The following is a 27,542-nucleotide window of genomic DNA, read 5'->3' on the forward strand; positions in this document are numbered from 1 at the left end:
CTTCTTTAATCTGTGCAATAATAAGGCGGATACATTTAATGCTGAAATGTTAAGAACCTTATTTGTTATTTTGTTACTTTGTTAGTTTTGTTGTTTGGATGAGGCGAAGTGCTTTGAAAATCTTTATGAATGGGAGGATTCTCGCATACGTTGGGACAGATGCTGCTAATTCAGGTGGTCCTCTAGAACGAATCTCGAAGGTGAATATAACCGTGATGAGGGACATACCAATTAAGTCATTCCGATCTCTGTTTCTTCATATTGGGTTAATCCCAAATTTTTTTTTTATCTCCTAAATTATTCGTCATAGCCCCTCAAATAAAGATGTTTTTTAAACATCGGGTTCTGATCTGAAACATAGTGAGGTTTAAAGGGCGTAGCTTACTTCCAGGAAGAGTTGCAGTCCGGGAATTTCTTAAATTTTTTTTTCGAAAATTTCAGATTTTTACCTATTATTTCTGAAATAATGTACTAATCGCCAAATTGCAAGCATTTTCGTGATCTACATAGTCGAATCAATCAATAAAATGGGGCAATATTCCAATGAAGGAACTTTTATTTTTTTTTTCAATTTTTTAAGGGTTAGGTATGGAAAATTTTACGAAAATTTTTTGTCGAAAAATTTGGGAAAAAATTTCCATACAAAAATCGTTACACCTCCTAAATTATTCGTCACAGACACGTCGAATGAAAACGTTTCTCGAACATCGGTTCCTGATCTGAAAAATAGTGAGGTTTCAAGGGCGTAGCTTACGTCCAGGAGAAGTTGCAGCTTTGGGAATTTCATTCATTTTTTTTTCGAAAATTTCAGATTTTTACCTATAATTTCTGAAATAATGTATTAATCGCCAAATTGTAAGCATTTTCGTGATAAACATAGTCGAATCAATAAATTAAATGGTACAATAGTCACATAAAGGAACCTTCATTTTTTTTCAATTTTCAAAGGGTTAGGTATGGAAAATTTCACGGAAATTTTTCGACAAAAAAATTTTCAGGTGAAATCGAAATTCGGCTTATCAGAGATCGTCACTTATGGCTCCACTCGCCGATTTTTCGTAGAGCTCACAGTTTTGAGGAAATTTGAACTCGAAATATGGGAAAAACTTGAATTTCCCCCTAAAAATCTGTATATCTCCTGAACTATTCGTCACAGACCCCTCAAATAGAAACGTTTTTGAACATAGAATTCTGATCTGAAACATAGTGAGGTTTCAAGGGCATAGCTTACGTCCAGGAGAAGTTGCAGCCTCGGGAATTTCATCCATTTTTTTTGGAAATTTCAGATTTTTACCTATAATATCTGAAATAATGTACTAATCGCCAAACTGCAAGCATTTTCGTGATCTACATAGTCAGAAAAAATATCTCTAATTTCGTTTCAAATTGAGCAGCCAGATGGTGGTGTTTTCTCTTAAAATGTTTCTTTGTAATTTTCAAATAAAATTTCAATAAACATTTTTTTTTTGAATCTCTCTTCAGCACTTCATATTTATATTTTTATTATCAATCCGTTTTGCACCTTACCAATCATGGGAATGTGCCCCAAAGTTGGGAAACGCTGTCTTACATTTTAAATAATTTTTATTCAAAATATAAGATAATTGAAGTATCTGGAGTATAGCGAAAGAACTGTTATTCACATTATGAAAAAGAGGAAATTAGAATAAGTTGTACCTAATATCAAAAGCTAAATCCTTCCAACCCCACCAAGTCTAGCCTCCTATTCGTTATTTGATGTTGCAAAAATAATAATAATGATAATAAATTTATTTGTAGAAATATTATACAATCTACAAAAAAACAAAATTTCCACAGAGGCTAAGCCTGTCCGTGGGGCGAACAACCAAATTAAATTTTTTTCTCAATTTTTTGAACAGTGCAAAATAACAAATAACACACTAAGATTAAATATCAAAATTCGCAATGTTCACCTTCACCAAAACCTCGCGGCAACAGCTCACCCGAAGTCCCATCCGCAATTCCTGCTCCTTCAGGAACCCCATCCACCTGGTGAACCACCTTGGGCGCGCAAGCGTGGTCCACCCGAACCCGTCGCACCAGCTTACTTCTCGATGCCGCTCTGCCACCGACGGTGCCAGCATCCGCGACGGCCAGTCATGGGGCTCGCTTAAGTGAGTGAGTGCTCTGTCATGCACGTAGTGCTCGTGTCCGTATGCCTGCTGCTCGTCACCCCCATCTCGATGTCCTGGTGGTGAGTCCGACCCTACTCTTTATACTCTTTTTATTTCGAAATTTTTAAGAAATTGGGTTAGATTTTTGGTTCCCCTGTGTCTAAATTATGTAAAACGGTTTTTAGTTGGTTGTATGAGGTGGTCATTTGAAGAAGAAGAAATCGGCATGTCAAACTTCGATGGTTTAACGATTTTTCAAATATTCTATGGTTTTTCATTGTCAGTTTAGGTCGATTTTTCGATTTGAATCAGTTTTTCTCTTCAAACTTCTGTCCTTTTCAAAGAATCAACAGTTTAATTGAATGAAAGGATCTATAACATAAATTTAGATCAAACTCAATCGAAACACTACGTTATTGTTTGATAGATTGATCTGTACATTCACTTTATAAGTGTATTAATTGCGTTTTACCTTTGATTTTTCAATTTCATCAAATATAACCTACCGCATTGAATGGAAGAATGAATTTGTTGAACAACTAATAGATAGTTTTAATTGAAGTTTAATTATAATTATAAACGACTTATAGTTGAAAATTTTTTTAGCATATCTCATGAAACTCAAAGAAATTTCTTGCGTTTTTTCTAGAGAGAATGGTTTTTTTCGAATAAATATTGACTTTGTTATATTGACAATTTTCAATCAAAAAGAGTGAAATAAATAATGATATAGTTGAAAACTATTGCAAACAATTTTTAGGTTATCAATGAATTAAAATAGGACCAGGAAAAACATAACGTATTATGTTTGAATATCAAATTATTACACTAAAATATTCACTTTGGAACACATCCTGTCACAGTCCTACATATTCGTATCCATTCACCTGAAAATTCAATGTTAACAATTTCAAAAGATAATCTTATTAATCAAAAGAAAAACAAAATTATCCAAAACTATATAATTCAAGAAAACAACTAATAAATGTATGATAAAGTTCGATATTTATATTGGATAACCTTTATTAAGTATGGAATTATTTGCATTTTATAGAGAAATATGTATTATTCATCCAAATTTATTGTATAACCTTCAAAGTAGATATTTTCGGAAATAATAGATATAATAAGGCCAATGAAAATCTAACATTTTTCGAAAGCATTTTCAGGAATTCAGTTGAAATTTTATTTCTGTCTACTTTTTACTAAATGCAGTTGCCTAGAATTCGTAATTTCTGCCATATCAGGGGAATACAGTGATTGTTCCTAAAGATTTGTTGAGTTTTTTGTCAGAAAGTTGTTATGCTGCGTAATCGTTGTGTAAAATCATAAAAAATATAATGCACTTTAAGATACGAATTGCCATTCTTAATGAAAAGTCATATTCTGTTTTCTGTTTCCTTATCCATTGTTAAAATTTTGGAGCACACTTGAAATAAACTGACAAAAATGGGATACTGTAAGATGTAGCTCCAAAATGATTTGCGGCTGGATTTTTGATTACTGGTACTTTCTTAGTAGAATGTATTATATTGGTGTTTTCATGTTAAAAGCTCGAGCACAGGTGAAATGAACTTCACTTTTCTCCTCTCGGTGTTTTGATTAACGGGTAGATAATAGAGATGGTATGCAAGAATAAACAGATGATAAAAGATAAGGACCTCACTTAGGAGCTTAAGACAATGACATTGGTAACCACTATGTGGTCTTAAGAGTTGTAAATAAATTGACTTCCGTGTGTCTTCACTTCAAGTATATATATAATTATCGGTGTACTTCTCCAGTAACATATGTCGTGATCGTCTAATTAGAACAGACATACTTATTTATAATTGTCCAATCAACGGGATATGGACGATTAGCTTGATGCAACATAATTTCGAACTGAACAACAAAAATCGGTAGGTATGTATGAATTTTTATCGTTGTTTTGTATATTCGATTAATGAAAGATTGTTCTGGAATAGCTCCGGACGATTCAAATTGTAAATCTTCATTTATATGAGCACTAAAATATTTCGATTGAAAGCGGAAGATCTAACTGGATATATTATGGGGTTTTTTGTTTTTTTAACGGTGAACAGATCTTTTTATAATTTTGTCGCGTTTGTTAATGTCGAATTCAGAGCTAGGGATGGTCTCAAACATAGATAGAGGGAGTATACGCAATTTTTACATGTCCCCAACATGGTTAGATTATGTTGTCGGATTGTGATATATTTTCAAATCCACAATTTTACTATATCGTTACGAATGTATATTATATTGAATGAAATATATTCATTTGAATGATTCCCGATTAAATATGCAAATTTAAGTATTTAGAATCCGATATTTCTTCTTATTGTCGAATTTATAATAAGCAGAATATTTATTAGTTTCTGTATCTACCTCCTGCAATCCAAAGTTTGGCAATTTTAGCTCTCCTAGTGTCATAGGTTGTTTCACGTCGTTTGGCGCGCTTGAAGTTTGTTTTCTGAATTTCTGATATATTTAGGTATTTATTCCAATATATTTCGAGTTAATATGAAACGTTGTTTCACTATGGGACATAAGAAGTGCGTTCTTTGTGGAGAAACTCGCGAATTGAGTGAAATATAGTATCGCTGATCTGATCTGATCATTTCCGCGCGCTTCATGTCAAATTTGATAGTTCATGTTGGGGACGAAATTTGCTCACTGGAAATGACATATGCTTTCTCTATCTATGTTTATTACTCCGAAGTCTCAAACGATAAGGTTTGACTCACTGATGACGAATCCGTTATCAAATTCAATTCTGTTCGTCCGTTCGTAAATCACGAGATCATGGTGGCAATTTTTAACACGGCCAGGAACCATTTCTTGCAAAAAATTGCGATTGTTCCGTTGCTTGTATGATACGTAGCGCCGTCTTGTTGGAAAAAACACTTCCACATCTTTCAATTCCGGCCATAAAAATAATCATTCATTGCTCGATAGCGCAATCGATATGACGTTACAGATGCACCAGCCCTTTTCATTATTTTTGTAGTGAATTTCAACAATTTCAATTGTTGATGCGTGTGTCGTTCTATTTTTAGTAATGGCATTATTTTTACTTGTCAAATGTCAAAAAATGACAGTATCAAAAGCGACAGCTCTCCAGATAGCGGGCTATTCAAAATGAAACATATATCATTCATATATGAATGATATTGATTTCCTTGTGGTTTCTACTAGCTATTAAATTTCTAAGAGGTCTCATGGATTATAGAAAACATTAAAACATACACAACCTGCATGTTCTCTTTCTATGGGAAATTGAAACGGAAGCTTTCATCTCTTCATTAGTGGAGTATTAGAACGTATAATTAGCAGATTCATTAGTAGTAAAATAAAATTTTGTTATGATAACTTGAAGTGATTTTTTCTATTCGAAATAATCATATATTGCTATCAAGGTTTGGTTTATCATTTCCAATGATAAATGCTTGAAATGGATCGAGAAAAACAGATTTTTTTGAGACGATCTGTTCGTTATACAGGCAGTTTGTTATTTCGTTACAAAATGTGTATTTTTAGATTTTTGAGCCTTGATTATCTTGAACTTTAAGATTACTAATGACGTCACTGATGACGTATATGTCCTCAAATACGATTATGTCCGACAGGCTGTAAATACGATAACTCTGAAATGGAAAGACCTAGAGACCTGAAATGTGCAGGGTAGGTCAGCATTTTCAATGCAGCTATTCCACCGATACGGAAATTTGTATTTGGATGACGAATTACAATATCAATCGAATCATAATGAATTTAAGAAGAATATCCTGGATCACAAAATCAGAAATATAGAAAATTCAAGAAGAAAATAGAAAAAGAAGAAACCCAATATTTTCGAGGTTACATATCTGTTTGGGTTGAGATTTTGCGTTTCTATAAAGAATGAATTTCCATCAGCTTCGAGTGCAGAATTGGGTTTGGATAACGTATACTGAATCTTAAAAAATTGAAGAATAATATCGAAAAACAAAACACTGAGCGTTTGAGCGCTCGCCATTCATTTCCACAATTGTACCCTTGGAGACCACTGATATACCTATACAGTTATGTGTTCTCCAATTTCTTCAATTGTTTTCTTCAGAAGTGATTCTGATATTACTTGACATGAATTAAATAATAATCTCCTGCGTATAATTTGCAGAGCTTTTCAGTGTTCTATCGATCAGGTGGAGCGCTGCAAAGGAATTCATTCATGATCACGGCCGAATCCACATTCAGGTGGTAGCGTTTATTTATGGGAATATTATACTACGATCATAAATTATTCTTGGGATAACTTATAGGCCACTGTGAGTTTTCATTCTTAATGAATTATGAATAATGTGATCTTTTATAATTCAGCTTGTAATTACAATAAACTATCGTTGAAACACGTCTCAATACTTTCTGCAGAGGACTGATGATTTATGTGATCAGTATTTTACTCAGCTTTCTGATAGATCGCTATTAGATTGTTATTGAATTGATGGTCAAATTTAGATTTTAGTGGGGACGATTTTCACGCTTTCGTGTGGAACAGTTGTATATAGTCTGACTTTTATTACTAGGCATCTGGATTATGCTTTTGAATTGATTTTTTTTTGCAAATATCGACTTATTGGTATTTGGTCGGATTTTAAAAATGATAATGACGCAAATATTTCTTCGGTGCTCATTTCACCTCGTCTAAACTTAGCATACAATTCAATGAAGGTTGAGGTTGATTTTCCTGGTACAGACCCCGGAAACTCTTCATCAAGTCAAGATTTTGCTTCATCTGTATTTTTTCCTTTCAAAAAGAATTATTTTATCAGAACACGAAATTATTTTTTTTCATCTTTTTTCAAATAACAAAAGTAACTACATTTACAACGCAATATCTCACAAATAAATGGCCGGACTGCTGTCAAATTTTGACGCGTATCGATTGAAGGTTGGTACTAACTAAAAATCATATGGATTTAATAGAAGCAACGCCATCTGTGCATCAGCCGGGGACTTTTCAATTAGCCTAATATCTTGCATGATACGAATGCATCTCTATTTGTTTTTATGAAATAATACAGCATATTCGAACATGTACAAACCATAAACTCCACTTCCTCTTAAACATTGCCCTTATTTCTGACTTAGAAGGGAAAAATGAGGGATTTAAAAAATAAGCTTTGTTCTTAGAACACGAATGAGATAAATATCTAATTATGGTCGAATTCAATGAAATAAATATTCAAACTATCGAAAAAACCCGAATCTTCATTTATCCTTGATTATGGAGAAACGGTCATTGTAAAATACGGAAATATTTTTCTATATAAAGAACCGGTCCCTTGTAAAGAGCAAATAAAAGCTAAAAATAGAACGAAAATATGTTTGTGTACTGGAAGGAAAGCTTGCCATCTTCCAATCTAACACCACCAAACGATTTGACGTATTTGAAAATTTTATAACATCAAATCACTTTTGCGAAGACAAACATCTGTAACTATCAAGTCAAGTATACAAATATCCTTTGGTTGTTTCTTAATGAAATACACTCGTATTATTCCAACTATTGTCAGATCTTTGAAGTGAATATCTAATGTTTATTTGTACTATTTTAAGCTGCTCCGCTTCATTGTTTTATAAGGTTGAAAAATAAATTGTGAGTGATTTTAATGCGCCTTTCGAGAGAAATGTATACTGAAGGAATTCTCATCACAAGAGGGTAGTTGTATTGAAAATTTGAGGACGAATTCGCTAAAATCAGCAGATCAAACTAAATTTTATTTTTTACTCTAGCTAAGAGTAATGACAAAAAATTGCAAAATTCCACGGACGACTTTTTCAATTACAGAGCGAATTTCATTTCGAATAATGTTTGAACCACCCACCCACCCTGTATCTAACAAAGATTTTTATTAGAAACCAGTCTAATATTAATATCTTATGGGTAAGCAATATTTGTCGCGCAAAAGTGTTTCATTCAAAATGTTTTCCTACCAGAAAAGTTATTTTAAAGAAAAGCTATTTTCCTACTTTGGCACCCTGTATCTCGAAAACTAGTCTATGGATTCAGTTGGACCCATGGACTTTCTTGTTCAAGGAGAACATAAGAGGCCAATTGGAAAGTCCCCGGTCTACCATAGTAAAACATATTTTTTTGGAAAAATTCGATTTTATTATTCAACATAGTTGCCTTCGAGGGCCATACAGCGATTATAGCAACAATTTTGCTATTGTTTTCATTGATTTGTGACACGGCGCATTGTCTGATGAAATAGCACCTTTTTTTTCTTTAAATGGGGTCGTTTTTTAACGATTTCATCCTTTAAATTTTAAACGATCCAATATTGCTATATAATAATCGCTGTTGATGGTCTGGATTTTTGAAGGTAATTAATGAATATGATACCTTGCGAATCGCATAATACTGATTCCATAACCTTGCCAGCTGACTGTGGTGTTTTTATTCGCTTTGGATTCGGTTCATCGTGTGTAGTCCACTCAGATGACTATCAATTGGACTCCGGAGTGAAATGATGGAACCATGTTTCATCCATTGTCACATATCGACGCAAAACTTGCACTTAAACAGCTTCACTGTTCAGAATCATTAACACGTTGTTGCTTTTGATCGATTGTGAGCTCGCGCGGCACCCATTTTGCACACAGCTTCCACATGTGCAAATATTCCTGAATTATATGATGTACACGTTCAGATGATATCTTTAAAATGTCTGTTATCTAGATCAACTTCATTTGACGGTTATTCAAAATTATTTTGTAAACTTTTTTGATCTTTTCGTCGGTGATAGCCTCTTTTGGGAGTCCACTGCGTTCGCCGTCTTCGATGCTCATTTTACCACGTTTAAACTTAGGATACCAATCAATGATGGTTGATTTTCCTGGTGTAGACCCTGGAAACTCTTTATCAAGTCAAGATTTGGCTTCAACTGTATTTTTTCCTTCATAAACAATATTTCATCAGCACATGATATTCTTTTTTTTCCATATTTTTTCAAATAACAAAAGTAGCTACACTCACAACGCAATAACTCAGAAACTAATGGTCGGACTGCTGTCAAATTTCGACATCTATCGTTTGAAGGTTGGTACTAACTAAAAATCATATGGATTTAATACTAGCATCACCATCTTTGCATTAGACCGTGGACTTTTCAATTGGCCTAATATTCTACAACATACGAACAATTCAGAAAAATTAACCAGTGACAATTTTTTCTTCAGACTGCTGCCTGGTCCTTCAAGCAAAATGAAAATAAAAGGCGCAAAAAATATATATGAATTCTAGATCAAGCAGAAAATTCATCTAACATCCCAATTAACAATTCTCTCGAAGCTTTTATTCTATCGATCTGATGATCAAGTACTGAAAAGAAGCTATATAAAATATCCGCAAGAACTGTCAATTAAAACGAAGGAATTTGAAATGTATTTCTTATATTGATTTGAAAGTATGACATATAAACGTATCAGCTCGTATTGAATGTTCGCCTTTATTCTCATCGCGATAATCTCATTAGATCGTATAAATGACATGTGATTTATATATAAGGTGTTCTACAGGATGTCATATACGTAAATGATTATCTTTGAAATTAACTTCGTAAAGCGTGCAGTAAATGTGCTTTAATGAGGAAGCAACATATGTTGGATGGTATGTGGAAACATACTTTTCCGATGATTTATATGGTGCTTATCGAATACAATCGTGTAACTGGAGAGAACATGCCTTCACACATTCACATCGCAGTGAATTGCAACGAGTGAGAATCTTGTGAGATTTTGATTACTAATAGATATTATATTATATTGATCGTTTGATTATTTCATATTTATTTATATTATTAATGATCACGTATTCCACTGTATCTGAAGCAAGTACCTTTCCCATAATAAAGATGTTGGCTTCATCTATTATGATTATTCCAGTAAGATATCAGCGAGCATCGTTCTTATAAATCATATCTTGAGCCTTCGATCTAATGGGATTGATCCAATAATTGCAATAAGATATTTCTAATGATTTTGGCGAACGTCAAAGAAACGTCTCTGAAAATACACTGCGCAAAAGAATTAACGCACATTATGGAAATCTCAAATTTATTCTTCAACTGAAGGTGTTCTCAATGATAATCATTTTTATCAGAATTATGCATGCACATGTTATCCACTTTCAACGTTTTTCTTCAATACAGATGTTTTTTCCTAGCAGGAATGAAAAAAGATGAGATTATCAGATTTTGAATGTATTGGCTCCATTCTGAAATCAGTTGTTCTCGATCAATTCTAGTGATCAATAGTTTTTCTTTCGTTTGATTTTCTACAATCGATCGCTATGCAACTCGAAACACGCAATTTGACTCAAGAGGAATGTGCCCAAGCGGTAGTTTTGCGAGAAGAAGGGTGGACATACACAAGAATTGCAGAAAGGTTTGGAGTTTCCCATATAAGTGTGTCCAGAATGTTGCAGCGATTCAGGGAGACAGGTATGAATGTCCGAAGACCAGGACAGGGTAGACCACGGGTAACAACTGTCATTCAAGAACGGTACTTGAGAGTTTCTTCGTTGAGACAACGGTTTGCAACCGCTCGCCTCCTTCAAAATCTGCTTGAGCAAACTCATGGGGTGCAAATTAGCACTCAGACAATAAGAAATTGCCTCAGAGAATATGATTTAAGGCCTCGTGTCGCGGCAAGAGGCCCAGCTCTTACCCCAGCCCATCGAAGGGAGCGTTTGGATTTTGCAAGAGAGCATATCCATTGGGAAGATGCTGATTGGGAGAGAGTTCTCTTCATAGATGAGTCTAGATTCTGCCTCTACCATTGTGATCGACGTTCCCTTGTATACAGACGTCCACATGAAAGATATGCTTAGTGCACTCTTTCCCAATCTGCCTCTTCCCAAAGGATATGCTCTCTCTCAAAATCCAAACGCGCCCTTCGATGGGCTGGGGTAAGAGCTGGGCCTCTTGCCGCGACACGAGGCCTTAAATCATATTCTATGAGGCAATTTCTTATTGTCTGAGTGCCAATTTGCACCCTATGTGTTTGCTCAAGCATATTTTGATGACTCAAAGAAGAATTTCTCAAGTAACGTTCTTGAATGGCAGTTGTTACCCGTGGTCTACCCTGTCCTGGTCTTCGGACATTCATACCTGTCCCCCTGAATCCCTGCAACATTCTGAACACACTTATATGGGAAACTCCAAACCTTTCTGCAATTCTTGTGTATGTCCACCCTGCTTCTCGCAAAACTACCGCTTGGGCACATTCCTCTTGAGTCAAATTGCGTGTTTCGCGTTGCATAGCGATCGACTGTAGAAAATCAAACGAAAGAAAAACTATTGATCACTAGAATTGATCGAGAACAACTGATTTCAGAATGGAGCCAATACATTCAAAATCTGATAATCTCATCTTTTTTTATTTCTGCTGGGAAAAAACATCTGTATTGAAGAAAAACGTTGAAAGTGGATAACATATGCATGCATAATTCTGATAAAAATAATTATCATCGAGAACACCTTCAGTTGTAGAATAAAATTGAGATTTCCATAATGCGCGTTAATTCTTTTGCGCAGTGTATTCACATTTTGACAGGAGAAGAAACGCCAAAACGATCATACAAGATCGTCGAGGGAATATCCACATACAAATAACTACTCAAAAGTCACGGTTTTTATTTGAATATGAGTTATATAATCAGTGAATTAAGGGATTTTCTGGAATTCTTTGATGACTGGTTGTAACTATACCATTTCGATAAATGTATTGCTTTTTATTTATTAAATTTTCATTTTCTTCGCGCTAAATTCAATCTGCATTTTTGAATTGGTGTTCACCGTTATCCTTATTTATATTATTAATAATCACGTATTCCAAGCATCTGAAGCCAGTACCTTTCCCATAATAAGGATGTTGGCATTATCCAATATAATTATTCCAGAGTAAGGTATCAGCGAGCACCGTTCATATATAAATCACATCTGGAGCCTTCGATCTAATGGGATTAATCCAATAAGAGAGCAACGACGAAAAAAGGATCGATAATCACATCGACACATTCGATATGTGTTATATTCAATCAGCTGGGGCGATAGTGGCGCAAAAAACGTATTGCGGATTCCTTTGCACTAATTGACGGAACAGCTTGTGCAATTATATGACGACCTTCACTTGATTTTTCATTAAGATCGAGAAATTAATCCGGACTACATCGCTAATTGGACGATGTTGCTCGGTGTGTCTTAAATAATTTGATCGCTTGTTGAGTAACAGATAGAGGCGGATGAGTTCATTGGTGTTTGACACTTGGCCGAATCGGATTCTGGTCAGATTTGTTGAGTTGCGGGGAACCAGAATTTTCGTATTGTTTTGAACAGTCTTATCGAAGTTGCTTCTAGAGGGTGTTTTCTTTAGAGCTATAGAACTTTAAATTGCAATAAAACAACGATGGATTATTCGATTGACATGAATTTCATTTAACCGCAAGATAATCTTGTGGCATTTAATTTTAGATATGATTTCTGGCATATGACCGCCACGGCTGGCTCGAATGTAGTCCAATCTGGACGTTCAATTTTCGATGACTTTTTCCAACATTTGTGGCCGTAAATCGGTAATAACACGGCGAATGTTGTCCTTCAAATGGTCAAGGGTTTGTGGCTTATCCGCATAGACCAATGACTTTACATAGCCCCACAGAAAGTAGTCTAGCGGTGTTAAATCGCAAGATCTTGAAGGCCGATTCACAGGTCCAAAACGTGAAATTAGGCGGTTACCAAACGTTTCTTTCAATAAATCGATTGTGGCACGAGCTGTGTGACATGTTGCGCCGTCTTGTTGGAACCACAGCTCCTGGACATCATGGTTGTTCAATTCAGGAATGAAAAAGTTAGTTAATCATGGCTCCATACCGATCACCATTGACTGTAACGTTCTGTCCATCATCGTTTTTGAAGAAGTACGGACCAATGATTTCTTCAGCCCATAAAGCGCACCAAAAGTCAGTTTTTCTGGATGTAACGGTGTTTCGACATACACTTGAGGATTAGCTTCACTCCAAATGCGGCAGTTTTGTTTGTTGACGTAGCCATTCAACCAGAAGTGCGCTTCATCGCTAAACAAAATAAAATGGACGAAGTGCGCGTTATGTATTCCGCACAGAATCATTATTTTCGAAATAAAATTGTACTATTTGCAAGCGTTGTTCATGCGTGAGTCTATTTATGATAAATTGCCAAACCAAACTGAGAATAAATCACTTGACAGCTGTTAAATTAGTCGCCATCTCGAACAGTAATGCCAACTTAAAGTTATATACCTACCTCGAAAAAAAAAACCCTCTATTGATAAATTTCCACAACCGTGCCTGAATAACTACTTTCCGCACTGTGGTTGTTTCGGAAATTGTAACTTTCCCGCACTTGTGCCAAAAAATTGCTTTTTTTTACAAGAGTGCGCTTTCAACTCTTTCTCCACACCAATTTTAAGTCACAATGAGTCACTTTTCACACACAGTGTGACACAGCTCGTGCCACAATCGATTTATTGAAAGACACGTTTGGTGACCGCCTAATTTCACGTTTTGGACCTGCTAATTGGCCTCCAAGATCTTGTGATTTAACACCGCTAGACTACTTTCTGTGGGGCTATGTAAAGTCATTGGTCTATGCGGATAAGCCACAAACCCTTGACCATTTGGAAGACAACATTCGCCGTGTTATTGCCGATATACGGCCATAATGTTGGAAAAAGTAATCGAAAGTTGGACGTCTAGATTGGACTACATCCGAGCCAGCCGTGGCGGTCATATGCCAGAAATCATATTTAAAATGTAATGCCACAAGATTATCTTGCGGATAAATAAAATTCATGTCAATCGAATAATCCATCGTTGTTTGATTGCAATTTAAAGTTCTATAGCTCTAAAAAAACATCCTTTATATAATCTTCATGAATTATTCAGAAATGTCTCTTCAATGTCTGAAAATGAACATTGACATAAAAATACAAATGTAATTATGTTTGGGGGATGTTGCAGCCTCAAAGCTTGCCCCCTCTCGCAGCGCCAGTGTATGGTACCCATCAAGTGATCCACGTTCACTTGGACCGTGAACCCATTCGTGAGATGTCAAATGCCCATTTGAATAAACAAACATACCCACCCGTGGCCGGCCGCCTGCTCTCTTGGGAAGGTCATTGAAACCAAGGTGTAAAGGTATTAATATCTTCTTGTTTGTCCAATAGCGGTGCGCGGGAGGAACCATACCGAGTACCCATTGGTCGCTCCTTGATTACCGTACCAGTACTGTCCGTACAGTGATTTTGTTCACCGTGACCAATCTGAGTTTCTAGTTCGTGGGAGTTCTGGCCGGTTCAATATTCCGAAGGACAAACTGGTAGAAAAAAAAAATGTTTAATTTCTCGAAGCGGTAGATCGAGAAAAAAGCGGACATGATGGTAATATCGTTCTATTTTTAGATTGGATTTAATGACTATGGCCAATCGTTGGTACTTGGGGGGATAATAACTATTTCTTATAGACAGGTGCGATTTTTTGGCGATGACGTTCTTTGTTTCGCGTATGTGGGATTTTTTTTTTATTGACCTATGTGTTTAATTGCTTGAGTTTATACTACGTCACTATGTAATATACTTATTAGAGATCATTTATCTTGGCGATGGCATGACGTCAATGATTGAAGGATGATGTCAAAACAATTCTTTTACACTTTAGAAAACCAAATTAGACAAAAAAAAATTAAATCGAAAAAAGAAAAACCAGTTCTTCTTATTTGGAATGAAATAAATACGCACAATTAGGGATTCACGGCTTGGCTTGATTTTCAAGCTACTTGAAGCTAATAGTTTTTCGATCTCAAGTAAAGTCAAGTATTTATTTATTGAGTACTTGAATCATATTAAGCTACTTGTTTCGTAGTAGTTTTATTGTGTAGTGTCACATCAATGAAAAAATGATGAAAAAAGGAGAAACCTTGCAAAAACAACTTTTATTTATCAAACTTATTGTATAAAAGAACCGAAAATATCAACTTTTTTGAAATAGAAACATAAATTAAATCACTATAAATCATAACAAAATAAAAAACATTAAAAAAATTAAATTTCTTAATATTGAGAAACCTCCAGGCTATGTTTGATTTCATAATTTTTCATCCAGGATCTAAGATACACGAGGCATTTTATAGATTTGTCGCCTAACCTATTGCGGGTTTCTGTAATTGTAAGAGCAGCTCTGGAAAATTGTCTTTCGAAATGAGCTAAAGATGCTGGCGTTGATAAAAAATCCTTGGCCATTTTGGCCAAGTTTCGATAGAAATTTCTGAAACTAGCAAAATCTACCAATAGATTTCATAGAAATGTGAGAAAACTACTTATAAAGTCATACTGGCGAATGCTTCAGTCTCTCGGTGCTCGAGGAATCCCCTTTTTTTAGTCTAAACGCGCACGAGATTGCAGAAATATATGCCGTGCGACGCGTGCATATCAAGCTCAAGTAATATCAAGTTGCTTGATATCAAGTCAAGCAATAAATATCCAAAATCAAGTCGAGTCAAGCTCAAGTATGTAATTTGTCACGATCACTACCAGGAGACAGGTCTTCACTACAATCATTATGCCCCATTTTAATTATTGTTCTGCACTGCTGATATCATGTACACAAGGAGATATAAGTAGACTTCAAGTTCAACAGAATAAATCCATGAGAATAATCCTAAGATGTAGTAAGCTCACAGCTGTAGTACTCATGCATAATGAATTGAACTGGTTACCTGTGGAAAAAAATATCAAGAAGGTCAATCTAATCCTAATTTACAAGATAGAGCATGATCTTGTACCACGATATCTGAAAGATTTCTCAGAAAGAAGAGTAAATTTTTATGACTCCAATATTAGGTCAGCAAAAAACTTCAATATCTGCACAGTGAGAACAACTTCTTTACAGAAGTCCTTGTTCTATGAGGGTGTTCGTTTGTATAATGGTCTCGTAGAGGAAATTAAGACAGCACCATCTTTGGGTGCATTCTGCGGAAGATTGAATGGTAACTCCAGAGAAATATGAATGATTATATTATTGTTGTGTTGATTTTATATTTTTTGTACTAGGCGGGGTTAAAAAAAAATTATTATTATATTATTATTATATATCTTGATTTTTAAGTCAAGTAGTTGGTTAAAATGTCAAGCTACTCGGCTTGATGAATCCCTACGCGCAGAATGAGTACAGGGTGCATAAATTCGATTCTTACTGAAAGCATCTCGAGAACTATAAGACTAAGAGAAAAAATCTTCAAGAAACCCCGATCTCTTTTTTCGAAATGATAAGTTATCCGAAAGCAATTCATAGATATACTGATTCGTTCTCAAGTTACAGGTTGTTTTTGAAAAATGATAAATTTCGATATATTTTGGTTTCTGTTGGAGATATTCGAAAAATTCTACAACGTTTTTTTCAGTAATTTTTATGGTTTATAAGATACTTATAGATATCAATTACAGTTCCAGAGATATAAAGGAATGTTAGTGTTTTTTTAAGTTGGACATCTTATATTTTTCAACGCAGTTTTTCAGGCGTTTTTAGAGTAGAAACTTATCTTTTGAGACCATTCTCGGCTCAAAGTTCGAAAAATACAGAAATTGTGACGAAATTTGAATATTAACTCAAATTAAACTCAATTGAGGTTAAAAAAAGATGAATAACCCTTTTATGTCATCGCACAGCGAGTTATACGATATTTTCAATCAAGAAAAAACCAGGTTTTCCGCATGTTAATGAAATATCCACTCTGCTCTTCGATGGGCATCACTCATCTCACGAGGAACTTCTCTTTCAATTTTTCATATATCCTGGAATGTGATATCTCATCGCTTCTATTTAGAATTCACGTGGTATTTACTTTATCTGTCATTCCGTTTTTCATGGAACAAGATTATTTCCGAAATGGAGCTCTACCTGATCTTGATTGATATTGTTGAACGATTGACCGACTGGATATTATACAGATTGCGATCAACGTTGGACTACTAGCCTTTTTGCATTCGTGTTTAATGGTTGTGTCGGGTGATAAGATGTTTCGACACAACTCGTACATTTAATTTTATGACACCTGATTTTTCACCACTTATGGACCTTGAGATTTTGTCAGCTGAAGGGGAACTGCAAGTGATTTTGCATATTCTTGTTATCGTTAAAGGACATCCAGAAGTTAATGAATTATGGTTATTGACGTATTCTAGATAGGAAAACAGGAGTTTACGCGACTTCGTTCTGTTTTTTCAAAATTTCGATATACAGGTTGTTTTTTCAAGGATACAATCGTTTCATGATTTTTTGTTAATCCGGACCTGGTTTTTTCTTGTGGTTAGGGATTCATCAAGCCAAATAGCTTGACATTTTAACCAACTACTTGACTTGAAAATCTAGCTCGTGAAAAATTACATACTTGAGCTTCACTTGACTTGAATTTAGATAGATATTGCTTGACTTGATATCAAGCTACTTGAAATTACTTGAGTTTGATATACACGCGTCGCTCGGTATATATTTCTGCAATCTCGTGCGCGCTTAGTCTAAATAAGGGGATTCCTCGAGCGTCGAGAGACTGAAGCATTCTCCAGTGTAACTTTTTTAGTAGTTTTCTCACATTTCTATGAAATCTATTGCTAGATTTGGTAGTTCCAGAAATATCTTTCCAAACTTGGACAAAATGTCCAAGGATTTTTTATGAACGCCAGCAGGTTCAGCGCCTGTTGAAAGACAATTTTCCAGAGCTGCTCTTACAGTTACAAAAACCCGCAATAGGTTAGGCGACAAATCTGTAAGATTCCTCATATGTCTCAGATCCTGGATAGAAAACTATGATATGAAATCAAATAAAGCCAGTAGGTTTCTCAACATTACGAAACTTTATTTTTTCATTATTTTTTGTTTTTTTATGATCTATAGTGATTTAATTTATGTTTCTATTTCAAAAAAGGTCCATATTTTTGTTCTTTTATACAACAAGTTCAATAAATAGTATTTTCTGTGAAGTTCCTTCTCATTTCATACTTTTTTTTTATTGATGTGACACTACAACTTGTCTTGAGATAGAAAAACTACTTCTTGACTTGAGCTTGACTCGAAATCAAGTCAAGCTCAAGTCAAGTAGCTTGAAAATCAAGCCAAGCCGTGAATCCCTACCTCAGAAGGAAATGAGTTAAATTCATCACTTTGTCTCTTGGTAACCAAGGCAATCACACCCAATAAATGGGGTATATTTAGAACCACCTCGGTGTCCTCTATTCACTGTTCTAATTTTTTAGTTTACCAATGAAACACCCTGTATACGTTATATTTTGGTAATATCAATTGGGCAAGGTTATTTATGTTTAATTTTACATATATTCTTATTTTTCGCTTTTGATTGCAAGTTTTCAGAGATCGATAAAATTGTTTAGGAACTTACAATATCAATTCAGATGAGTATGTGGATGTTGTAGAACGGTTCAAAGTAGTTAATATTCAAAAACATACGGGAATTGTTAATATGTCGAACAGTAAAAAAAACATTAACAATTCTTTCAGAGAACTATTTGAACGCTTATTTGGTATCCATCTCTTTTTATTATTCCTGATGATGTTGGAAGATGGCGAACATTAGAGAGATTTAACTCGAAACAGTTGATCTCAGTCGGCTAGAACAACTCAATTATCACCTTTTTTTGGATGATACCTGTATTGGATTCCATGTTTAGTATGTTGATCTCAGCGATAAGGTCATCATTTGTGAGAAGACAGTAAACAATAGATTACGTGTGTTATAGCATCAGTCCTTTTTTTGATATAACAGTAAAATTTCTAGAAATAGGTCGTTTGTCCAGCTGTCATTTTAATTGAAAGACCAAAAATGTTAAATCGAATTTGATTCCCATGATGGCTCTATAAATAAGGATCTAGCTGTAGTAGTATTTCTGACTATGAATAACTGACTTCTATTCCAAAAAAAGGTTATCTTATTTTCTTATATCTTGTACATCAAAATGAAGAATTTCTTGAAGTGAACAACAATGATATATTTTGATGAATGAGACCATTATCATTATCAGGGTGTATGCATGCCAGACAACATAATGATTCTTGAGCTTGATATCACTGATATCAATGAGAAAGAGCTAAATAACTCACAAGATCAACTTCAAAACCTTGAAGTAAATGTCAAAACAGTTGGAAATGAACATACTCATAATTATGGGTCACAAGGTCCAGTTAAAACGTTAAGAGCCTGCAGGAGAATTCAAATCCCTGTGTTATGTGTAGGATCATGAATGAGAGCTAATGCACAATTAAAGGTTGATCATTAAAGTGAAGAATCCAGTTATATGTTGAAATCATGAAATTATGTATCGTGATTTGAGCATTATTTGATCAGAATTATCAACTTAAATTATAAACTAGTAGAGCTAGATCTTATATTTATCACTATTATATGTTCACTATGAATATTCATGGAATAAATGAAATATCATATGAATTCTTTAGTACCAGTAATTGATTCAGGTGAATTACTAAAGGGTGTTTTTTTTCGAGGTATATAACTTTAAGTTGGCATAACAGTTCGAGATGGCGACCGATTTAACAGAAGTCAAGTGATTTATTCTCAGTGTGGTTTGGCATTTCATCATGAATAGACTCACGCCTGAACAACGCTTGCAAATAGTGCAATTTTATTTCGAAAATGATGGTTCTGTGCGGAATACGTATCATGAGCGACTTTTGTTTAGCGATGAAGCGCACTTCTGGTTGAATGGCTACGTCAACAAACAAAACTGCCTCATTTCGAGTGAAGCTAATCCTCATGTGTATGTCAAAACACCGTTACATCCAGAAAAACTGACTGTTTGGTGAGCTTTATGGACTGGTGGAATCATTGGTCCGTACTTCTTCAAAAACGATGCTGGCCAGAACGTTACAGTCAATGGTGATCGGTATAGAGCCATGATTACTAACTTTTTCATTCCTGAATTGAACAACCATGATGTCCAGGAGCTGTGGTTCCAACAAGACGGCGCAACATGTCACACAGCTCGTGCCACAACCGATTTATTGAAAGACACGTTTGGTGACCGCCTAATTTCACGTTTTGGACCTTGTAAATTGGCCTCCAAGATCTTGTGATTTAACACAGCTAGACTACTTTCTGTGGGGCTATGTAAAGTCATTAGTCTATGCGGATAAGCCACAAACCCTTGACCATTTGGAAGACAACATTCGCCGTGTTATTGCCGATATACGGCCACAAATATTGGAAAAAGTAATCGAAAATTGGACGTCCAGATTGGACCACATCCGAGCCAGCCGTGGCGGTCATATGCCAGAAATCATATTTAAAATGTAATGCCACAAGATTATCTTGCGGATAAATAAAATTCATGTCAATCGAATGATCCATCGTTGTTTCATTGCAATTTAAAGTTCTATAGTTTTGAAAAAAAACACCCTTTAGATATATTATATCTGAGTTTAGCATATTCTTCCAAAATTCATCAAGATGTTGCTATCAAGAAAAAATATCGATGAATCATTTCATTCTGATGACAAAACCAGTTCAAGTTGATTTTAGAAATATTTTTCAACAACGGTTCGATTCTTCTGAACCGCCACTGAGTCTCACCTACAGTGCAGCAGTAAAGTGTACGTGCAATAAAAAAAGGAATATCTTACTGGTCACATATGACGGCATTCGTCTTCTGAATTCACACTTCATACCAATAACTGGAAAAAAGACTAAGCGTTAATTAAGCAGTTTAACGCATATCCGTTACTTAATAGCTGTTGAAAGAAGGTATTAGTGTCTGGATGTTTGTTTGACATATATGAAAATATCACACATTTCTGTTCCGTATAAGGTTATATTCTCACGATACCAGGTGTTTCCTGTTCTAGCGAATAACTACGCTCGGATTGAGTTGAAAACTCGAATGCGTTAATGAAGAATAAGGAGAATTGATTTGATTTCTTGTCAACGGCAGTTTCCGTTTATGATACACTACGTCGAATGTATATGTATATGCAGTATGTATGTTAGGTTGGTGCTGATGTTATGAGTTATCAAGTGTTCAATTTCAAAACAGAATAAAGTTTTCTAATATGGGTTGGCGGGTTATACATTGAACCTTGCGTTGAAAATTATGTACTAGTCAATGCGTTTTAGAAGGGTGAATTATGCAATGATAATACAAAAAATGGAATATTTTAACGGTTCTGATGCAGGTCCAATGAATATTTTTTCCGATAACATATTTGGGTAGCCCGTCAAAAATATTATCAAATTGATGCGTAATTTTTCAGTTTTTAATTAATCACGAAATCCATAGTTACTCTCCTACGTGAACCAACTTGTACAACAATTCAATTTTCAGTTTGTTATAAGGAAGAAGATCTATGATACAGAGATCTTTAAGTAACCTGGAAGTACAAACATGATTTTTATTCATATTCATCTGTAATATCAAATATTCACACATTTACTATATTATAAGTCTTTGCTGATCCAGCAAAGTCACCCATAACACACTGAAATTGTAATTTCAGAATAGAATAGAATTGAACTAAGAAAGAAAATAGTTTGTATGTTTGTATTTATCGAAAATGATACATTCTACGAAAAAAATTCAAAACACCTTTTTTTAGTGAAGCTTTGTTGATTTCAGAAATGAAGTAATTTTTTCGAAATATCTACCCACCAGATAATTCTGGCCGGAGACACTTAACTAATTCGAAACATCAAATTATCTAGACTTCAATACCTTCAAATTAAAATAATGAATGTAATAATACTAGAGTTTTAGGTAAAAACTTTTTTTTTGAACTTTAGCACCCTTTATCTCGAAAACGAAGCTTGTTAGGATTTATGTTTATAGGAACTTTTTTTCATGAAAAGAGTTGTTCTATTCGACGCTTAAGTTATTGAAATAAAATTTGGACCTCCCTGTATATAGACGAGTCGTTGGTTTAGTCCAAAAAATAGTCCTTGATTTCAGTGGCCCTAACCCTGAAATTTGAACTTTACAACCGTAGTTTGAAAAAACGCAGTTCGAGTTACTTCCTAACAGACCTCGAAATATATGTCACTTATACACCAATATATACATTCCTGATGGATTCATACGCACCATACGAGTCCTTACTACTCGCTAGTTCCGTTTCGAAAATACCCCACGTTGTAACGAAACGATTCCCTGAAACGAATGAACGTTAAATTGCTTCTTAATCATCACTTTTCAATTTTTAATTGATCACAACATTCAATGACCCGCTTAGTTGGACCATCTGGTACAAAATTTGAATTTCAGTTATGTTTATTATAAGGAAGAAGATCTAGAATACAAATCTATTTTAAGGAATCTGGAAGTACAAGAATGAGTTGTCTTCATATTCATTTGTGATATCGAATATTTATACAATTTCTTGAGAGGTTGGTTACTATATTATAAGTTTTTGCTAGTCCAGCAAAGTCACCCATAAAACGCTGAAATTGTCATTTCAGAATAGAATACAATTGAACTCAGGAAGAATACAGTTTGTATTTTTGTACTTATCGAAAATGGTACATTCTACGAAAAAAAATCAAAACACCTTTTTTTAGTGAAGCTTTGTCGATCTCAGAAATGAAATAATTTCCTCGAAATATCTACGCAACCAGATAATTTTGGCCGGAGACACTTAACTAATTCGAAACATTAAATTATTTAGACTTCAATACCTAATAATTAAAATAATGAATGTAATAATACTAGAGTTATATGTAAAACTTTTTTTTTGAACTTCAACACCCTTCATCTCGAAAACGAAGCTTGTTAGGATTTATGTTTATATGAACTCTTTTTCATGAAAAGAGTTGTTCTATCCGACGCTAAAGTTATTGAAATAAAATTTGGACCTCCCTGTATATAGACGAGACGTTGGTTTATTCCAAATAATAGTCCTTGATTTCAATGGCCCTAACCCTGAAATTTGAACTTAACAACCGTAGTTTGAAAAAACCCAGTTCGATTAACTTCCGAAGAGACCTCGAAATATACGTCACTTATACACCAATATATATACATTCCTGATGGATTCATACGCACCATACGAGTCCTTACTACGCGCTAGTTCCGTTTCGAAAATACCCCGCGTTGTAACGAGACGATTCCCTGAAACGAATGAACGTTTAAGTGCTTCTAAATCCGTATCTAATGAGCCTATTAACTAATCCGTGGCGGATCGACATAAACCTCCGTGTTTATAAACAAAATGTCGACCCGATCCTGGACATCTTCTTTCGCGCCATCGCCTTACCCAGACGCAAATAAACTGGAGTCACTGGTCATAAACTAGAGCTGACTGTATCCTAGGATGATTTAGCACTCAGGTGTGAATCTATACGGGAACTGTTTTTATACCGGCCTGAGCTCATTTCAGGATGTGTTTTACAGTTTCGTTATGGGAAAATCGTGCGATTGATAAGGGATTAAGGTTCGTTGAGGTTTTTCAGTCTTGATAAGTCGATACCAGGACGTGGAAAGTTTGATTTATTCGATAAAGGAAGTGGGTATGGTTTGAAGGAGCAATAAAAAAATGTGATTTCTGCAGGAAATTCTTTGATGACATTAGATGAGGAATCTTTTCTCAACGCTTGATAGTGATGGCGTAACGTACCTATGTCTCAAAAAGTTTTGGCACAAAGGACCAATATATATCTTCTACCACAGCTCATTTGAAGTAAATCGTCTTTTGTAGATCGTGCTTTGATCTAAAACATATCGGAATTTTAAGTCCGTATCTTGCCTGCGAGCATTTTGGTAATCTACGTTATCGAATCAATTAATAGAATTCTATCGACTTCTCATGTAGGAACGTTTATTTTTAAGTCAAAAATTTTTTTCCAAGGTCTAGGTCATACTAAAGGGTGTTTTTTTTTAGAGCTATAAAACATTAAATTGCAATGAAACAACGATGGATTATTCGATCGACATGAATTTTATTTATCCGCAAGACAATCTTGTGGCATTACATTTCAAATATGATTTCTGGCATATGACCGCCACAACTGGCTCGGATGTAGTCCAATCTGGATTTTCGATTACTTTTTTCAACATTTGTGGCCGTATATCGGCAATAACGCGGCGAATGTTATCTTCCAAATGGTCAAGGGTTTGTGGCTTATCCGCATAGACCAATGACTTTACACAGCATCACAGAAAGTAGTCTAGCGGTGTTAAATCACAAGATCTTGGAGGCCAATCCACAGGTCCAAAACGTGAAATTAGGCAGTCACCAAACGTGTCTTTCAATAAATCGATTGTGGCCTGAGCTGTGTGACATGTTGCGCCGTCTTGTTGGAACCACAGCTCCTGGACATCATGATTGTTCAATTCAGGAATGAAAAAGTTAGTAATCATGGCTCTATACCGATCACCGTTGACTGTAACGTTCTAGCTATCATCATTTTTGGAAGAAGTACGGACCAATGATTCCACCAGCCCATAAAGCGTACCAAACAGTCAGTTTTTCTGGATGTAACGGTGTTTCGACATACACTTGAGGATGTGCGCTTCATCGCTAAACAAAATTCGCTTATGAAAATCGGGAACAACGGCATCTCATTTTGGGCCCATTCGACGAATCTACGCCTTACTTGATGATCGTTTGGCTTCAATTCTTGCACGAGTTGGATTTTGTAAGCACACAAACCAAGATCCTTCCGCAAAATCTTCCATAAAGTGAATGGACACAGATCCAATTCTATCAAATTCTCTCGTAGGAAGATTTAATTTTTCGAACAGAGCAGCGGATGATATCTTGTGTCAAATATTAATGCAACTAATCATTAAATCATCATCTTTGATTCCATCGGCTTTCCAAAGCTCATTCGAGCAATGTATTGTAACGAAATAACTCCATTGTTTGCTACTTCATCCTCGTTTAATTGTCAATTCTCGGAAAAATCAGATTTCAAATTGAAGGTCGCCTCACCCACAATTCAGGAAAATTTTATGATTGAAATAAATTGAACCAAATAGCTTAATTGTACTAACTAACTTCCTACTGTTATTCACGAACTAATTGTTCTACGTAGAGATATAAAAACAGTGTTTCTTAATTGATTTCGAAGAAAAAAGAAAACAACGTCATACCAATGAACACTAAATTTTCCAATGAAATGAGGAAAATCAACCTGATTCATATTTCCTTTATTGAATACTTATACAGATTATGATTATACCTAAAATCACGAATTATTATGCGCAATATTAAAAATATCATGGTTTCAAATAAGATTCACTGGAACTGGAACTTCTTACTTAACAGTTACAACACAGTATGCTGGGATTCTTCAAGGGTCATTATTGGGGCATTTTTTTTGGGGGGGGATAGGAAGGCTAGGTGTTCTATGCTCGGCTCTATGATTCCTCTGGGTATGCATATTATGAAATCATTGAAATCTTGGTGACCTTGATCTTGTCTGACAAATTGATTAATTTGTTTTCTTTATTTATTTATTAATGATGGTTTTATTTTGTTTCAGGGCTGCTGGAAGCCAGTTGGTAATGGATCCATATCAAATTTGTAAGAAGACGAGGAGGTTAAAAGGAAAGTTGGCTGATATCTGTAACAATAAACCAGGTTTATTGAAGCAGATAGCAGTAGGCATAGGTTTAGGTCAAAGTGAATGTCAATATCAGTTTAGGTTTAGGAGGTGGAATTGCACGTCAGCCAAAAAGAGTATCAGAAAGGTTTTAATGTCAGGTTAGTATCAACTCCATTATAGTCATCATTGAAGATTTAATTTTTTTGTAAAATGTGTTCATCGAATTCAACTCAATGACCTAATTGGTATTCCTCTTTTTTTGACCTTACCAATTGATAAATTATGAAATAATATGGTAACTTAAGAGGTTTTAGATTAATTCGAATAATTCGATTGATTTCATTGAATATAGGAAGCAATTTCTTTATTAACCTTGAATTTTTTAATTTCCATTGACTCTAATCCTACTAAGCAGCTGGAGTATTTGGTTTGTTCGAGATTTGTTTCATCTCAAATCGGGGATTTTCTTTTCCTTTCTTATTTGATAGAGGAGTTCTTGTCTTTTACGTATATAATTCAATGATTACCTCTTTTTTTTTTGTATATGCTTCAGTTTTGGTTTCTTCTTTTATCATTTCCTAAAATACTTCTTGGACTGTCTTGAATACTTCTAACTTCTAAAGAAATGCAATCACCCTACTTTTTACGTATATATCATTTTTCAATCAGAATAGTAGCCAACCAAAAAAGGATTTTTTCTATCAGTCTTTCACCGTATGTGAAATATTAACTGATGATCAAGAAACTTCCAGTCGTTTTATGGACCTTCAACTGTTAAGTTATGCGCTGATTCCTATCATCCATAGCCGGTCCTGAATTGCAATTGCCTGTGTTATCGGCATAGCATCAGCAATATCTGAGGCTGGCTGATGTGCTAGTCATTGCACTTTTACCACCCAATCATTTGCATCGTAAAATTGTCTGCAAAAATTAATGAGAATTATATATATCTTGAGGGAACAATATGGGAACACTTCAGATTGAATTTATAAATGCGGAATTTTTGGGGAATCGAAGATTGTCAGAAATATCTGTATGATTGTCAAGGCACTTCCCGATATCTTTATTATGAATTGGAAAAAACCTGACTTAGATCTTGTGTATCGGTTCTGTAATTCTAGGTCCATTTCAGTTTTATGAAAATCACTTTGCAAATGTTGCTTTTCTCTCTATTTTTTCGTAAACCACTATTTTTGTGCTTCAGCAGCAACCTGCATAAATACACACATCGTCAAAAGTCTTGGCCCCCCCCTATCAACTCTCAATTTGTTGAATGTAACAAACAATTTTTTGTGTTTGAAATCTTCACTATCTTATCACTTAAATGAAAACAAAAAACTACCAAAAAATGTTTCTTGTTTGGGAGAATACAGGTGTATTCGAAGTTAATCAGTTTTCAGCGAATAACGAGAGTTGTAATATTGAAAATATTCCGTGGAAAATGCCGAGACATCCAAGTTCTCAGTTTGACCGGGTAAGAATAGTAGCCCCACATCAAGAAGCTTTGTCGAACCACCAGATTGCGCAACGTTTGAATATTCCACGGACTTCAGTAAGGAGCATAGTGGCCCTTTTCCTGGAAACTGGCAGCGTTGCCAAGAGAACGGTGCTTGGTCGATCCAAAGTAACATCTGCAAGGGAAGACCATTATATCGCAAATTTAAGTCGAAGGAATCGAACGGTATCTGTAACAGCACTTCGAAGTCATTTTTAAGGACCTCTAAACGGGTAGTTTCAACCAGTACCATAAGAAGACGGTTGC

The 27,542-nt window shown here is 35.0% G+C and overlaps 1 protein-coding gene across 2 annotated transcripts in view; it reads left to right on the top strand.

The window, feature by feature from the left end:
• Positions 1-27,542, top strand: part of LOC123678348 (protein Wnt-6) — a 46,788-nt gene that overhangs the window by 12,497 nt on the left and 6,749 nt on the right. The window contains exons 1-2 of one of the 2 annotated variants that reach the window (XM_045615332.1): positions 2,075-2,215; positions 25,718-25,938. In XM_045615332.1, the coding sequence (XP_045471288.1) occupies positions 2,154-2,215; positions 25,718-25,938 (283 nt within the window). In that variant the 5' untranslated portion in view covers positions 2,075-2,153. Of the gene's footprint in view, positions 1-2,074; positions 2,216-25,717; positions 25,939-27,542 lie in introns of those variants that run through there. The other variant, XM_045615333.1, reaches the window with a different exon arrangement.

This window comes from Harmonia axyridis, chromosome 4, assembly GCF_914767665.1.
Source record: "Harmonia axyridis chromosome 4, icHarAxyr1.1, whole genome shotgun sequence".
NCBI classification, from domain to species: Eukaryota; Metazoa; Arthropoda; class Insecta; order Coleoptera; family Coccinellidae; genus Harmonia; species Harmonia axyridis.